We start from the raw sequence: 16,592 nt of genomic DNA, 5'->3' as shown, positions 1-16,592 counted from the left end.
GGGGTAAGAGGTGAGAAAGCAAATAAAAGGATTGCTCCTGTGCCTTGGCCATGCTACAGCTAGGACTTTGTGGACATTTTTATTAGAAGTGTCTCTGCTTCTGACACCCTTGTGCATGAATATGTGTGTTGTTCCACCTCCCTTGAAGAATTTTAGTATTCTTTGTATTCACTTGTTATATTCTCAGACAAAATACACTTTCATGGCAGGAAGAAGGAAACAAAAGGAAATGACTCACCCAGATAACAGCAATGAAATACCTTTTTGCATTATATTCTGTCCCCGCTAACAAAATAGCCATAAATATTGTGGTGATGTCAAAGCAGGCATTCTCTGAGATGCTTTTAGAGGTGTTTAGAAACGTGTCTCTAACAGATGAGGAAATGAAAGAAAGTCATCCTTTAACACATTTGTCTGCCGGGTCCATCCAGTTTGCAGTTGATGGGAAAGAAGGTTAGTTCATGAAGAGGAGCCATACACAAAAGGAGTTTCTGCTTCACAAAAGTCCAAAGCTGATGGCTTTTTGAATTCTCTTTTTGAAGGTAGGTGTGATCTACTGGCCCAATTAATTTTTTTGTATAAAAATACTGACGCTTGCATGGATAAGAAAGGTAGATTTGTGATAGGAAATCCTTTCAGTCATTCCTCTGAAACTTTTACCCTAAGTAGTCCTTTTGATTCATGAGACCATTTACACAAAGGAAAAGGCTGTGAATAGTTGGGAAAAATGTATGTTAGCGCAAAAATTTACACAAGGAATGGTTTGAGGTTGGGTTGAGTTCCTTTCTCCCTTTTAGGTAGAGGAACATGACTGTATCACTGAGCTGCTTTTTCCTGCACTGGGAGTCAGCATTGGGCAAGACAAGCTGGAAGAGAATAGTTCAGACTTCGCAGAAAGCTGGAATAGATTCACATGCTCATCTGGGCTGCAGTTTAACAAGTACAAGTACAGCAGTCAGCTTGTGACAGGTTTGTCTGGAAATGTGCTACGTGGAGGCAATGGACTCAGACCAAGATCCATGTCTAGACTGCAGCACCAGGGGCCTTAATGCAGCTATACTGGTTTGGTACCAGTTCCCGTTTAGTTGGTGCAAGCCTGGGAATATCTTTGCACTGTGCTCTACTGGCTGAAGCAAACACATCTTCCAGGAACGTAGTGATATTAAGGTTATTTCAAGAGACAAGATATATTTCTATGGATTACGCTTTCAGTTCTGCCTTTCTAGTATAATGATTAGCTGCCAACAAAAATAGAGGTTTGGTAAAAATAAGATAACATTTCGTTATCTTCGGGTTTAGACATCTGGGTTTGTGACTGCAGTTTACTTCATCACCTTTTGAAAAGTCCAATTTTCTCGGGGACTCACTGGAAGTCCAGGACACACCTGGGTTACTCAAAAGAGTCATTTACTTTCCCAACGTGTCACACTGTCCCAGTGTGTCCCTGTGCAATTTCCTTCTCATGTCCTTGTCCTCATCCTCATTAACACTGCTGTGGTCATGTTCTGAGCACAGCCACTGCCTTTTTCAGCCCCTAAAATAGCACCTCAGCATGCAAGTGAGACTAACTGAGATTAGTTCTGGAAGTGTTAAAGTGCTCTTCCATAGCAGGTAATAGAGAAGAAACTGGCCCACCCACTGGCTTTTCAGAGCCAAATTAGATGCTGAAATGTAAGGGGTAGGAACCCTGAACCAAACTCTTCTCACATAATCTTGTCCTTCCAGGTCACAAGGGGAAAGAAGCAGACCTGACATCGTTTCACTTATGTGTGGATGTCTCTCATGGGTAAATCTGCATGAAGAATGAGAATATAAGCCCATGATATGTCCTGAGTTGTCCCCCTATTGTAAAATGGGATTGGAAAAGTGAGTGTGCACGGTTGGGGGATGAAAAGTTTATGCGACTCTTCATACTCCTCAGAGAACATTGACTATGCAGACCCATGGTGTTTGGGATTCACATGACATTTGCTAGAGGAACAAAAGATGAAATAATCACTATTTTAAAACAAGCGCCAGGCAAGCACAGAAGTCTGTGATTTAGAGAAATTAGGTTCCTAAGCCTTCTTTGAGCTATTCTCTCAAATATGTGATCTGAAAGAAAATTGTTGCTCAGTTTTTCAGTCATGTGTTTCTCCATAAACACAGGGTGTCTTATCTCATCCTCATTTACACACCGGCAAAGGTGCTGCGCAAGCTAGAGATTTATAAGATGCCTAAAGGCCACATTATTAATATGACAAAAGCAGCTGACTATAAGTTACATGTAAGGCACAGACTATATAACTATATGTTCAGTTTTTCATAGCTCAGCTGAAGTGGTGGGTTGTATAAATATTCAGGTAGAGGAAACTGAGATGGAGAGCTCTTTGCTATTTTAGGGATGTCAAAGCACGTTCACCTAAATATGTTGCTATAAAAAGTTTGGGGCAATTGCTGGCCCATGGTTTCTGCAGACTTTCCAGGAACGGCACCCAGCTGGGTAAAGGCCAAAGGCAGCACACTTCCAGTGTCTTCCCAAGGACTATGAAGAAAAGTTGCTGGTCTGTGTCCTGCTAGTGCTGCATTTCCCACTTTTTTGTCTACGGAAGCTCAGCATCCAGGTCGGGCAGAAGAATGGTGGCAGCAGGCAGTGGTGGCAGTGGTGGCAGCAGGCAGAAGTTCCTTGGTCCTGAGTTAGATGGGAAACAATGGTCCAGCACACCTTGGCCTCTGCTTCTGGAGCTCGTCTTGAGGCAAGAACACAATGAAACTTCTGATTCTGCTCACTCAGGCTAATTACTCTTAATTAGCACTGAATGAAAGCATGAAAAGGCAGCATTTTGTGATGGTCTCTGGCTAGATAACAGACACCATTAACAGGTAGGTCACTGACCTGCCATCATGGCAATGGAAGTTTTAATGCAAATTTTATTTGGAAGTTGTGCCCTAGAGATGACAATGTCTGTGTCCTGCTGCCAGCCCAAGTATACAGTTTACACGGTGCAGTGTGTGACATGCAACACATCCAGAGCGCAGATCTGGTTGTTTGCCATCGTGATACCTCAAACCTACACTAGAGAATGAAAAGGTTCCATAGCATTTTAATTTAAGCCAGTTTACATCTATAAAGCCCTGAGCAACTTGGTCTGATGGCACAGCTGACCCTGCTTTCAGTAGGACTTTGGACTAGAGACCTCCTAAGGGCCTTTCCAACCCGATTTATTCTTTAACTTTATGATTCTATATATTATGAATCTATATTATGCACAATTAAATATATATGTATGAAAATATGCATGTATATAAACAAAGTACATAAGTACATGAATATATACATATATTAAAAGCTTCAGGAAGGGTTAAGCAGAGATTTCTGCCCAGGAACGTCTTGGAGAGGTAGATTTGCCCAAAGGAAAGGAACTGCAGATCCCCATCAGCAGCTCGGTCTGCAAAGAGGCAGCTGGAGGAAGGAGAAAGTAGGGGGGGTCATCAGGAAAACCAGGCTGTCAAAATCCCGCTACAGTTCTGTGTGTATATATACCAATTTAACTCTAATACAGAGAGAAGTATGGGAAAATACTGTGCGGGTTCAGCTGTTCCTCTGCTCTGAAATAGAAAGTCTCAAGAGTGCTTTCAGAGGCTGTCCCTTAGCGGCTTTCAGGGTTTTAAATGCTATGACGCATTTGTGGTCCCAGGAAAAAAATCAGTAATTTTTCCTATAAATCCTAGACATCTTTTTCATGTATATTTTTAATGAATATCTTGGGGAATTCACTCTACATTTTCTTTGGTTTTTTTGGCCACAAATCCATAATGAATTACACTTTTAAAAATTTTATGATTAGCAAGGTATTAGATGCCTTCTGCCCATGAAAGTTTTAGCTTCGTCTGACAGCAGTGTTCTGGTTTATTTTACATATTAGCATCACAAGGAAGGCCAGCAGGACCTTACAGCTGACTCTCTGAGTGCTGGAGGAGAAGGGGATCTGACCTGATGAGCAGGAGCCCATTGGGTGACATGACAGAGCAGCAGGGCCACCTCCTGCAGATCCTGAGATACGAGGTCCAGCTTTAGCCTGCACGTCTACTGGTAAATTTATACCTGGCCTTTGAAGTTTCTACATCTGTAATCTGCTTGTGATAGCAGATGCATCATTTGTTGGCCTGTGCTCCATGCAAGCTTCAAAGTAGGCTTTTGCCAGGAAATATTTATGGCTAAATCCCATCGCAGGGACCACGCAATGCTGCTGTGCTCAGAAGTGAGGTGATATCTGCCTGTTGCAGACCATGACTTTTAAGCTCTTTCTGACTTGGGTGGAACAGTTATGATGCAAATGGTCTATGAAAGTATGTTCCCACCACAGAAGTCACCAGCGTTCAAGAGTAAATGAGAAGGTGGGTTTGTGTTTCCTTTTCATATTATTTGAGTGTTGACTGGGGCAGGGTAGGGAGGAAGAAAAGGAAGAAAATAAACCACACAGAAACTTAGGACCAGGCGGGAATGTAAGTTCTGCCATAAAGTCCAGTGGATGAAAGGGGTCAAATGAGACCTGACTTATAACCCCTTTCTCATTTTGAGTAGTCATTCTGGTTAGCCTCAGCAGAGGATTTTGCCCAGTATAAGCTAGGTTTGATGACATAGGTTTTGCTGTAGAAGAGCTGGATTTCTGAAGATAATACAGGGAGGGACATGACAATGGTTCTCATAGCTGTGGAGGAAGAAAGGGTTAAAAAAAACACTGAGTACTATAAATATATGTGTTGCCTAAAATTTTTAATCATCTATTTTCCAGAGTTACTACTTTAGCCAGATTCTTCTTACTATTTGCTGTGGAGATTCAGGAAGCTGCCAAGAACAGGTGGGCATGCACACGCCCGAAATCCAACCTCCTCCTGCCCGTACGCTCCCATGCCAGACTCGTGGCAGAGTTAGTCCTGCCATACCATCAGCCCTGCTATGTGCAGTAGGAAAAGCTGGAGCCCAGCCCCGTGCCCTTGGGTGACAAGGCTGTTGTCCTGCACCGCCAGCTCAGCGACCCTGGGCCAGATGGAGCTAATACTGGTCCTCAGATGTCATTGCGACCCTTCCTCACCCCTGGCCAACCTGGAGCCCAATGCCCCAGAGGGGCAGGTACACCAGATAGAAACATGTGGGGCACAGTTGTGCAGGACCCTGCCACTTTAATCCCAAATGATGGACACCCCTTTCACACTGCCCATGCTAACTTTCACTGTCCTCGCACATGTCAAATGTTGTGAGGCTTGCAATAGCAGCTGTGGGCAATGGTAACACTGCTTTTCTGTGTCATTCTGGTGGCTTAAAGGAGCTAAAACAGCTAGCAGAACTGGTTGCTGCACTGGCTTCCTCTATCCCTCGGAGGGAAGGAGGCTTCTGGATATGTGGAGCTCTGCCTCGTGTTGGGGGTCATCCCCAATTCACATCCCTCCTGAGAGTCTCCTCCACACGCTGCCCTCCTCCAAGCAGTGGCTGGGTGCCAGCGAGAAGTTGAGTTTACTCTGTGCTCTCTCCCATGGAGCCCTTTGCTTCTGTTCAGCACTTCTTTGTTGTTCAGGTCATACAGGCTAACAGCCTCTTGAACCAGCATCTCCTTATCAGCAGAAAAGCATCACTATTCAGAACGTCAAGTGCTGCACTTGTGCCCTCAGGAGAGAATGCAGAGCATGGGAAGATCAAGAAGATGAAGCAGCCTATATCTCTTTGAAAGGCCAAACAAGCACTGTGAAAGAGCGAGGGTGTTTATCTAGGGGTTGGGCTTTGCATTCTCAGATCCTGCTGCTGGAAGTGGGAATCCAGCATAGGCATCTCTTTTCTCCCTTACTGAAAAGATTCAGGATAGCACGACATTTGACATATATGTCTTACTGACTTGCAAGAAAATGACGTGCTTGGTGTATCTCGCAGACAATAAGGAATGAAATTTCACCCTGCCTTCGAGCCACACTGCAGTCCTACAGAGCTATTTCAATTTGATGAAAAAGGAGAAATAAGTAGGACCCCAGAGACATTAGTGAAATACCCATCACCCAGCATGTCAATGGGAGTGGCAGCCTGAGAGTGCACAAATCCTGACCAGTCCTCTACTCCAGCCCTGCTGTTAGCTGGTCCCTGAATATTTCCGTGCAGATCCCATTATTGCTGTGCCCGAGAGCCTCGCTTCAGGCTTTCAGCTACATGGCAAGTGAAAATCTCAGTTGCTCTATGCTCCATCTGCAGTCAATAGCAAGAGATATAGGGGCAAACCATATCTCACGTGGGCTACCTCACATGGGCTAACTGCAGCCTGTAAGTGCTGATCCCCTCCATTAACTGTAATCAGAAACTAACCCAAATGAATTCAAGTGCGTGGGGTAAAATGTCTAAAATTGTACAGTTCCACACCAGTCAAATAAATGCACCCTATCATTTACTCTAACTGGTGCGTCTGAAATGCACCACCACCTGGTATTGGAAGCTGGGAGAAAATATTCAGGGCCATTTGCTGGGTTTTTTTTTCATGGGTAGCTGCAGGTTTATGCATGCAGGGCTTATCGGTCTGTACCTCTGCCTTTCAGCAGAGGAGGCATTGCTTAAATGGCTGCTTATGTGTGTGCAAACATGGTTATCGCTGTTCTGTTTCTTGCCTGATTCCTTTTGGTGGGTGTGGATCACTACCTAGGCTGAAGAAGTAAGAAAATTCCCAATCTGACTTGGTTGCAGTGTACCTGATGGGTTGGTAGCTTCCGTGCCATACTCTCTCTGCGCTGGGCATATGTTCTCAGATTTGGAGCTGGAAATATGAGACCATCACTGATCAAATGTACCATGCTGCAGCGTCCTGAAATTGTATTAACAACATGCCCAGAGACTTTCTTCAACCAGAAAAGAGCAGAGGTGAATTCTTGGTCCCATGGAAATCAATGACGAGACTTGTATTTATTAAAATTTCACACCTTTCTGAAAGGAAGAAGTCATGGGAGATCTGCTGATTCTCTCACTACATACAAATCACTCATCTGCTTTCAAAAATCACTGACATTAAAACATGGATTCACATTATAATGGAAGAGCTGATAACAAAGAAACAGGAGATGAGCAAATCATGCTGTAAGCTAGGAAAAATATGTACTGAAGAAAGCCATTACATAAGAACTCAACAGGATTTTTTAAGTTTTAAATTGGAAATGAAAATTAACTGAAACTAAAGCTCTTCAGAGTTTCAAAGATTTCCATGTTGATTTTAAAACAAATTGATGTCAAAAAGAGCCTTCTCTTCTCAAAATTGCAGAATGACAGGCTTTGAATTATTTTTTTTCAGCTTGAACAGCTTCAACTTCCAATTCATAAAATGTATAAAAGATATTTCAATCAAAATGAAATTTTTCTGGCTCTATCTAAATGAAAATTTTCCTGGATTTTTGGTCAAAAAAATTTGTGGTTATTTTGACTTTATGTCTAAATGATGAGTGTAAAAATCCTTGGGTGCTTAAAGAATCTCTGCACAACAGAAAAATGATTGGAAATCATGTACTGGAACCAAGATTGTCTAGTGACAGACTGAAGCTGGACTCTATTAACAGTGTATGCACTTAAGCCCATAAAAATAACTGGAGTGTCAGAAAAAGTTGCAAAATGACTGAAGTTTAAATTACTGAACTGCCTACTCGTTTGGGTAGGTGCTCTCTCTCTCGACGTGTCTCTTGACATGGTGCTTTCTTCACATTTTACTTGTTTCCCTTGTAGATCCATTTAGCCTTGCTATGGTGTAATATCAATGACAAACCTAATCTCAGCCACATGTGATGGCAAAGCCAAAGATGTCGTGCTTCACAGCCAGTCCCTGTGAATTTTGCTTACACCATTGCCAGGTCATCCACTCTGTCTTCACAAGCCTCCTGCACATAACCTAGCTTTGTATACTTTGTCATCAAGCCTGAAGTTCTGTGACACAGGTAACAGCACTACCCCATGTATTTAAATATTTTATACTACTCTGGCTCTGTGGCAGGAATTATTGCTTTACTATTGCAAGGACATTAGCCATTGACCAGGGTCCAGCTATTATGTAAATTCATAAAAAACAAGGAAGAGAAGGCCAAGTCTTGGCCCAGGCATCGCAGACCATTGCCCAGTGTAGCAGGTGGTGAAATGACCATTGGCCTCCAGACATTCCCAGTTGAAGCCAACCTGGCTGTGAATGAAATGGAAGTTGGTGTGTGGAAGTAGGTAACATTTCTAAGACCAGCTGTTTCCACCTCCGCCTCTTCCATCTGCTGGAAAAAGGAGGAGCATCAAGCTTGGTTTTTTTAGGATTATCTCCACACTCCCTGTCCCTCTTCTTCTTTATCTGGGTACCATCCTGGTCTGACCTTTCATAATAAGTGCTACTGGAAATTAATGTGGCTCTTACCATGACCAATGAACATTTCATTAATTACAGTGACATTCTGTATGTACCAAAAGAGAAGTTATTACCTGTAAAGTTTACTTTCAGGAGATAGTCTTTGTACAGCTTCCTGCCATCCAGATGCTTCATGGCATCACAGAGTTTGGTGGTGTTTGGACACAGAGTCCGCTGCATTTTATGCAAGGCATGGGCCATCGCATACACAGCATTCACAACAAACATGATCTTGGATTCTTGCTCGTAGTTGGAACTGTTGATGGCGAAGTGCTTGTCACAAGCCCTTTTATGTGGTTTTCGGTTCTGGAGATTACACTGGAATTTTTGCTCCCAGAAGTCCTTGAACCAGGGGTTGCGTCTGTTGTTGTAAGGGCTGAGGCTTTGGAAATACCTGTCAAACTCTTTAACTGGATGGGAAGCAAGTTCCAAGGTTATTGCCCCAGAGGCTATGTGCTCATTACCCTTGACAATACTCTCCTGTGCTCCCCACCCGTCGCTGGCAATCCAGGTAAAGGAAACGTTGAAGCGGTTGGCAGCAGCAATGAGCTCCCGAGAGTCATCGCCTCGCATGAAGAGCACCACCACTCTGGCGTTGGGTTTCTGGAGCAGCTCTCTGATCACGCTGTCGTAGGACTTCCTGATGTTGGACCGGCCCACTTTCTCAGAGGTGGCGATGCAGATGTTGCGGAGGCGAGCTTCCTGCTCGAAGGCTTCAATCCCTGTCTCCCCATAGTCTCCTTCTGAAGCAACCGTTGACACGTAAGTCCAGTTGAAGTACCGTAAGATTTCAGCCATAGCTTTCGCTTGGTAGAAATCAGGGGGCACTGTCCGTGCGAAATAGTCGTAGCGGGATTTGTCGCTCAGCTTGGCACTGGTGGAGGCATAGCTTATCTGGGGGATCTGGAAGAGTCTGAGCAAATTTGCCACCTAGATAGAAGGGGGAGAACACAGGTTTTTAAAGGGTGTTATTTATAAAACTGAACAGAAAAATGAAGGGAAAGGCATAAACAGTTTTTTTTAACAAGGGGTGTTCTGACAATCACAGATTAAGGGTGTTGATAGAGGATGTTGACAACATAAAACCAGCCCACTGTGCATATGCAGAATGGCTGTTCTGCTGCCCAGTTCATTCCCAGGGTCCTACTGGGACTGTAGTGGACCTTTTATTTCTGTCAAACTGTGTCTGTTTAAACCAACAGAGAATTTGACACAAATGGACCATATACTTCAGTTTCAGCCTTGTGCTCCCGACTGAGGTCGGGGGATTTGCATGCCTTTGCTGTTCATAGTGTGATTCATCTTCTCCAAGACTCATTGTATTTGACAACCAAATGCACTAATAAGACATAAATTTCTCTTTCATGCAAATATCACACATATGCACGTACAGAACTTTCTGACCCCACTTACTCAAGCTCTGAGTCCCCACTTCTGCTGTTTACTCTTTTAAGCTCTTTTCCGAGCTGTTCCAACTGCAGACCTCCTGAGACGGTGTATTCATTGCACGTTAGTAATCCTTAAGTGCTGCACAATGTGGTGTTGACCTACAGCTTTTCATAAATAATAAAAACTTTTAATAATCTCTAATCGCCCTCCTTGTGTGATTTATGTTGTCCAAAGTCCTGGGTTTTGTGTTGGTTTTTTTTTCTTTTTTTTCAAATGTTGCTACGTCCCTTGCTTTTTTGGGAATAAAAAATATTCCCATATCAAGTCTCTTACTCCCGTAGAAGTGTAGTTCCTGATAATATCTGGAAAGAAATGAAGACAGGTTATGGCATTTCTTTCCTGTGATTACTTCTTAAATGACAAAGGGAAGACTTTGGAGTTCTGCTCTTGGTGTGTGAAAGTTGTGTCCAGTAAATTAAATTTAAAGCTGGTCATGGAGTACAGCCTGACAAAACCATCTGAAAAGCAATAGTGTGCTTGAGATTCCTAAGGGAAACTTATTAAAAACTGCCCCATCAATTAGTTTTTCACATTTTCCCCAAATCTTTCTCTGACCACAGACTATGTCTGTGAGAATTCAAAGGCAAAGGACTATTTTGAAAAAAATGTGGTGGAACAAGGCAAATTTTAGAGGCTCAGGTGTCAGTAGCAAAATAGACAATCTGGTAAAAAACCCAAAACAATTCTATTGCTTTTCAGCAGCACCTATCTCTTGGGATTTTATAGGTTTAGATTCTGTCTTTTCTTTAACGCAGACACTGGACTAGTGTCTTGCTGTGGTTCGTCTTCCACTGTACACTGGTGTAATCTCTTGTCTGGGCCAGACTCTGCTGCCTACCCGTATGTGCCCGCTGCCTTTCACAGCCCCCTGAGCTATTTCAAATGAGGAACTTAAGGGGAGCCTTGTCCTCCTGTCCTTCTGCAGCACTGGGAAGAGGAGGTGGGATGCTCTGGCATCTCCGGTCTCCAGGTGCCTGTATCTGGGGAGCTGAAGCATGTCTTCATAAAATAAGTCACTCACAGTGGTTTATTTTTGTTTAAACCAAAATAAAGCCTCTTCTACACTGCTTGGAAGGAGGATCCTGACAGCGAGCTTTGACTAAAGCCCTGTGGCTCTGTCTATGGGTGTAGGCACATGGCTGGAAAGGGCTGTGACTGAACAAGTTACTGTCCCTCAGGAAAGAGCTGGTGCATCCTTAACCACCCTGCTAGCTGGTAACATGCACTGAACTGCCTTATCCTGGAAATGCGGGATTTAGTTTCCATTGTGGTGATTTAAAGGAACAGCTTTAAAGCAATGGGGTGGGCTGAGGCTTGTTTGGTCACTGAGGTGCAATGGATGTTCTGAGCATTGCTAAGCCTCTGCAGCTTTGTAACTTTTGATTATGTGGCCACATATCCACATGGTTTGGTTCACATGTCCTCACGCAAAAACAGCACTTTGCTTTGGTAATAAGAATGTCCTCGGTGTAGCTATTCTGGAAAATTTCTTGAAGAACAGTGTGGGCTGGAATTGCTATTCTTGTCTCAGTTTATTCTAGCAGGAATTATTTTATTTGAGCTAGACCATAATAAGTCTATGCACACATATCATTCTGCATTTCCACCCCTAAAACATCTCAAATTAAGTCAATTTTCTAGCTAAGGCAGTGCTATTCAGTGTGTAGTCAAGCCTTCAGATCACAGAAAGATGCTCCTAACAAATATTCCAGCTTTTCTATTACACAGAATCACAGAATCGCAAGGGTTGGAAGGGACCTCGGGAGATCGTCTAGTCCAACCCCCCTGCTAAAGCAGGTTCTCCCAGAGCATGTTACACCGGACTTCATCCAGGCGGGCTTTGAATATTTCCAGAGAAGGAGTGGTTAGTGGTGTGGTTTGTTTTTTTTTTTTTCTTTTAGTCTAAGCAGCAAAAGCATCCACATGCGGGGAAACAGAACTACACGCCCATTTTACAAGGGGGCCCTGAGCCTTGGAGGTCACAAGACTTCTAGAGCCCCTGCGAGCTGCCTGCAGTTCTGCTTCCTCTGCCGTGGGGAGAAGAAAGCTTTCCTGTGGCCATGCTGTTTGTGGTAACGCTCTTCACTGCAATGCTGTCCAGATGGTAGGCTTTTCACAGACCAAAAATAAAAACAAAAATAAGAAAGTCTGATTAATCATAAAGGATAGTGACCTGATCGTCCCCGAGAGCTGCGACTGATCATGGAGCCCAGTGAATTATATTTGTTATTAATTCAGATCAGGACACTCTTCTGAAATTCTGAAGTTGGGGTTTTTCTGGAATATTGTAATATCTTGATTTTAGGGACTAATTTTTCAAAATTGCTCATGTCTCAGGCACTTAGCTGATGCAGCCATTTTCAGAATGGTCCCCTTTTCCAGCCATTTCCATGCTGATCTGAAGATCTGATTCTGAAAATCAGATCCTGGTTAAACGAGCAACAAGATAAGGGCAGAGGTAACAGGTTCTGGAGAGGAGCTGGTGTCTAAGGTTACGTCTATTCTGCAGTGTCTCAGTGTGGTAGAGGACAGGGCGATGTGAAGCAGTTATGTGCACTGAGATTGACCCACCTGAGGCACACTCACACCGTAGCTCCATGCTGCCTTGGGATGTGTGCTACAGCTTCAAAATTGCAGTGTAGATCCAGCTTTTGCTAAGTGAAATAATCTGTTTTGGCAAAGCTCCAGGCAGAAATTTAATCAAGCCGTGGTGCATGCAATTAGAGCCTGAAATCCATATGTTGGCACTTAAGTAGCAGTAGTAGCCTGGGTTTTTTTTGCTGTCAAAAGCAGTGGGTTTTGCAGATGCTTAGCACCTTTGAAAATAAGGTATCTGCAACCCAGAACAACCGCTTTGCACAGCTTGCTGTGAACAACGTATGTCGATATAGCCAGCTTCCAGAGTGATGGGAAAGCTTTATCTGCCCTCATGCTGCTGGGTTTATTAGTGTAGCCACTGCCCTGTGCTGGTGTCCACTTCCCAGGCAAACTCAGCTCTCACCCAGCTGCTAGGTCAGCGAGTGGTTCATAAGAAGCTGCCCAACACGAGCATGGCAGCAAGTCCAGCGTGAGCCATGTCCCTCTGTAAGGACAGACCACACCAGCACATTCTGCAAATGAAGTGGCTGGGGCAGCACCACAGGAGACCGATGCCCCTCTCATGACATTGGAGCCACATTTGTCCTTCAGGAAACACTTGATGTGTCCTTAACCACCCTGGTCAGGTTGGACCAGGCTCTGAGCAACCTGATCTGGTTGAAGATGTCCCTGCTCACTGCATGGTGTTGGACTAGATGACCTCTAAAGGTCCCTTCCAACCCAAACCATTGCATGATTCTATGATTCTGATTCTGTGCTTTTATGATTCTATATTTCTGGCCATTCAAGTCATCTGATGAGAGATAGGGTCATGTAGGTAATACCTATATGTCTCAGAAACCCATATATGGATTTATTGAATCCCATCAAGCCTTTTGGCTATCCTCCATGGGATGTTTTTTGCTGGCAGTAGGATTTATTCCAAAGGTTTTGGTTAAATTTTTCCTTCTCATTAACAGCCCAGAGGCTGTTAATGTGTACATGGCTGGGGAGCACAGGAAACACTCTAGAAAAAAGAAAAATCTCAAAAGTCTTAGAACAGACAGGATTTCTTCTTCACAATACACAAGTGCATATCACACATTCGTTGGACAGAGGAGGCCCCTTGTTAGGTGACAGTGCTCTCTGCACTTCTAAAATTTTACCAGGCAAGAATCTCATGGCACTTAACACAGCTTAATGAATCTAATTTCACAGAGCTCCTTTGAGACAGGCAAGAGCTCCTGTGTTTGCTTTGAGCAGGCAGTAAATTAGGGCGGCTGAGCAGGATGGGATTGAGGTAAAGGAGGTTGGTCTCTACAGAGAAACCGGAGAAATCCCTGTCTCTCTGAACTGCAATCTGTCCTAACGAAAATTCAGTTTCTGCCTTTGGTCACCTGAAAAAGCCTTCCTGTTCATGAGGCTAAGTAGCTTGTCCAGATTGCCACAGTGAGACCTTGGCAAAGCCACATCCCAGGGATTTTCAAATGTCTAGAACATTGATGTAACACAGGAGCTGAGCTTTTGCTTTGAAGAAATGTGTGCTGCTGCCAGCGTATGCTGTATCTAAATGATGATAATCTACAGTGTGGGCTTTTTGTTATTATTTGGGCAGCTGCAGGTCATTGGAGCATTTGCTCCAATTAATTTTTTTTTTTTCGTTCCTTATTTGACTTTTTTTCTTAAGTATAAAAATATTTTAACCAAATTTTGGCAGAAAGTTTCGCTTTAGAAATACAGGAAAGAAACATTGGTTCTGAATGGGCTGGAGTGTGGGTGTGTGATGAGTGGTGGACATAAACTTAACGCAAAGAATAAATGAGGTACCTGTCTCTAGTCAGCTATCTACACTGGCCTGGCCACCCTCCCCATGCTCCCAGCTCCTGGCTTGCACATTTTATGTCAAGTTTAGAACCTCCCTTCTTCCAATTTATAACCATTTGCTTCCATTCTCCTGTCATGCATCTCAGTAAAGACACTGGTTTTGTCTTCTTGAGAACCAAGCCGTACATAGTATTTACCATAGCCGTACCTAGCTGATACTAGGTTTCCACTAAACCTTCTCTTCTCCAGGCTAAACACACCCAGTTCCCTCCATCTCTTCTTGTAGGGTATGTTCTCCAGACTCTCCTCCCCACAATCATCTCTCTGTTCATTAAATCTTTGGGGACCCAAAGCTGGACATAGTATTCCAGATGTGGTCCAATGAGAATAGAATAAATAGAAATAAGTAGAATGAATAGAAATAATAATTTCCATCTATCTGCTGGCTGTGTTTCTGTAGATACTGCCCAGCATGCTGTGAACCTACAGTGCTGCCAGATTGCATGGTTGGCAATGAATATGAACAGTACTGAAGAGGCAGGCTCCACCATAACTTCCCCTGTCCTCTCGGGATTCAGTAGGCTCAAAGGCATGGCTCTCACCTTGGGGACAGCATGACCCAGTGTGTGTCTGGGCACTTCTGGCATACGTGAATGGTTTGGAAGTATGTGAGAGGGGGAGAGATCTCAGTAATACAAATGCAGCTGCTCAGCTTGAACGTAAGAAAAGACCCCACTCCAAACTCTGATTTGCTTTCAAAGGGAAATTAGGAGCTTAAGTTCCTTACTAGTTCCAGACTTGAAATACTTCTATCAGCCTGAAATGTCCTCTCTCCATAGCCCATTTTAAACTGTGGGTGTTATGCCTGAGATATTATTACGAGCACTATGGAAGACAGTCTCTGCACAGGGGCTATGTCGCCACCTACAACAGAAAATACTCATTTGGATTCAGCTGGACTTCAAGCTCTGACCCCAGGAATGCATCGGCAATGCCAATATCCCAGTCCTTTTGATCGTTAAAAGCCAGTTGCAAGGAACTGGGCCAGAAGCAGTGAAGTTATATAGGACTCCCAGCCAGGCTGGTACTCCTGTGTGATCTTCTGACACATTGCAGGACTGAAGCAGCAGTTCCCATCAGCTTTCCCTCTTTTTGGTATTGAGAGGGCTGCTTGCTATTTAGTGAATGTTGTTCCTTAACAAAATTCCTTCCAAAAGGTAACTCAGGAAAAAAACAATTCATTACCGAAAAAAAAAAAATTTCTGGTGCTTTTTGTTAGCAGGGGGAGGGGAGAAGACAACAGTGTTTTCAGCCTTGTTCTTCTGAAAATGTTGGCAATGAAGCTGGAAAAATATAACGAAATATTTGCAGTGGACTCAATAACTGTCACATCCAGAGAAGCAGTGTTTGAACAGTGAAATAATTGCATCTGCAAAATGAACATTAGAAATAAGGAATACTGGCAGAATAACATCTAGGAATTGTGTGGAGGACCCAGGAATTTCTTTTTATATGCATGCCCTGTGTAATAAAAAATAAACCAAGAAGGACATGTAGAGAAACGTTGTACTTGGAGAGCAGAATTGCTTAGAAATCTTTTTTTCCTTTTTCCTGCAGGGGATAGCCCAGTGAGCTGTCACATATGCACCCTGCCTCCATACAGCATTAACTGTTGAAATGAAGTAAGCTAAGCCCTAAGCTGGCGCACCGAGAAGAGATCAGTGCAGAAGACCGTGCTTTGCATGAGGAGTGAAACTCATCCCTGAGACTTGGTAAACCTGACTGTAAGTGACTCATGTCACATTCACACATGATGAGAAAAGGGTCTAAGACTGGATTGATGGTTCTAAAAGCATGAAATGGCTTCTGGAGTTAAAAGAGCCATCATTGATAAATGTGGTTATTTGAGACTCGTTAACTGATGCATAAGTCCTAGTCAGAAGGGACAGAGTGAGTGTGGGTGATGTCAAGATGGCCTTAATTAGTTCTTATTTTTGGTCACTTTCTCTTGTAGTTACATCCCTTCCCACTTGTAACAAGGTAGGGCTCCTTCCTTGTTACCTCTGGTCTCGTGGATTACTTACCCATCCCTGTAAAATTGTGTTGTTTCCCTTTGGCAAAAGGAGAAAATACTCACACTGAAGAGAAAAAAAAAATCCCAAACCAAAAAAAACCTTCAGAGGAATCAGTTACCTTGGGATTTTCAAAGAAACCAGCCAGAGGGAGGTGCTCACATTTCTTTGAAATCTCTAGGAAAGACATATCCAGTGCTGTTTGGGCACTTTGAACATCTCAACCTAGTGGCTGTTCAGTTTCTGAATGTGGGATAGAAACAAAGAGAGGAACAAACAGCAAGGATCT

The 16,592-nt window shown here is 43.5% G+C and overlaps 1 protein-coding gene across 2 annotated transcripts in view; it reads right to left on the bottom strand.

The window, feature by feature from the left end:
• GRM3 (glutamate metabotropic receptor 3) overlaps nucleotides 1-16,592 on the bottom strand; it is a 47,447-nt gene that overhangs the window by 25,418 nt on the left and 5,437 nt on the right. For both annotated transcript variants that reach the window (XM_009645663.2, XM_035901089.1), the window contains exon 2: nucleotides 8,456-9,311. In XM_009645663.2, coding sequence (XP_009643958.1) covers nucleotides 8,456-9,311 — 856 coding nt within the window. The remainder of the gene's footprint in view (nucleotides 1-8,455; nucleotides 9,312-16,592) is intronic.

Source organism: Egretta garzetta, unplaced genomic scaffold (assembly GCF_000687185.1).
Source record: "Egretta garzetta isolate BGI_Z169 unplaced genomic scaffold, ASM68718v1 scaffold148, whole genome shotgun sequence".
NCBI lineage: Eukaryota > Metazoa > Chordata > Aves > Pelecaniformes > Ardeidae > Egretta > Egretta garzetta.
The sequence above is the reverse complement of the archived record's forward strand: the minus strand, read 5'-3'. Positions and strand labels throughout refer to the sequence as shown.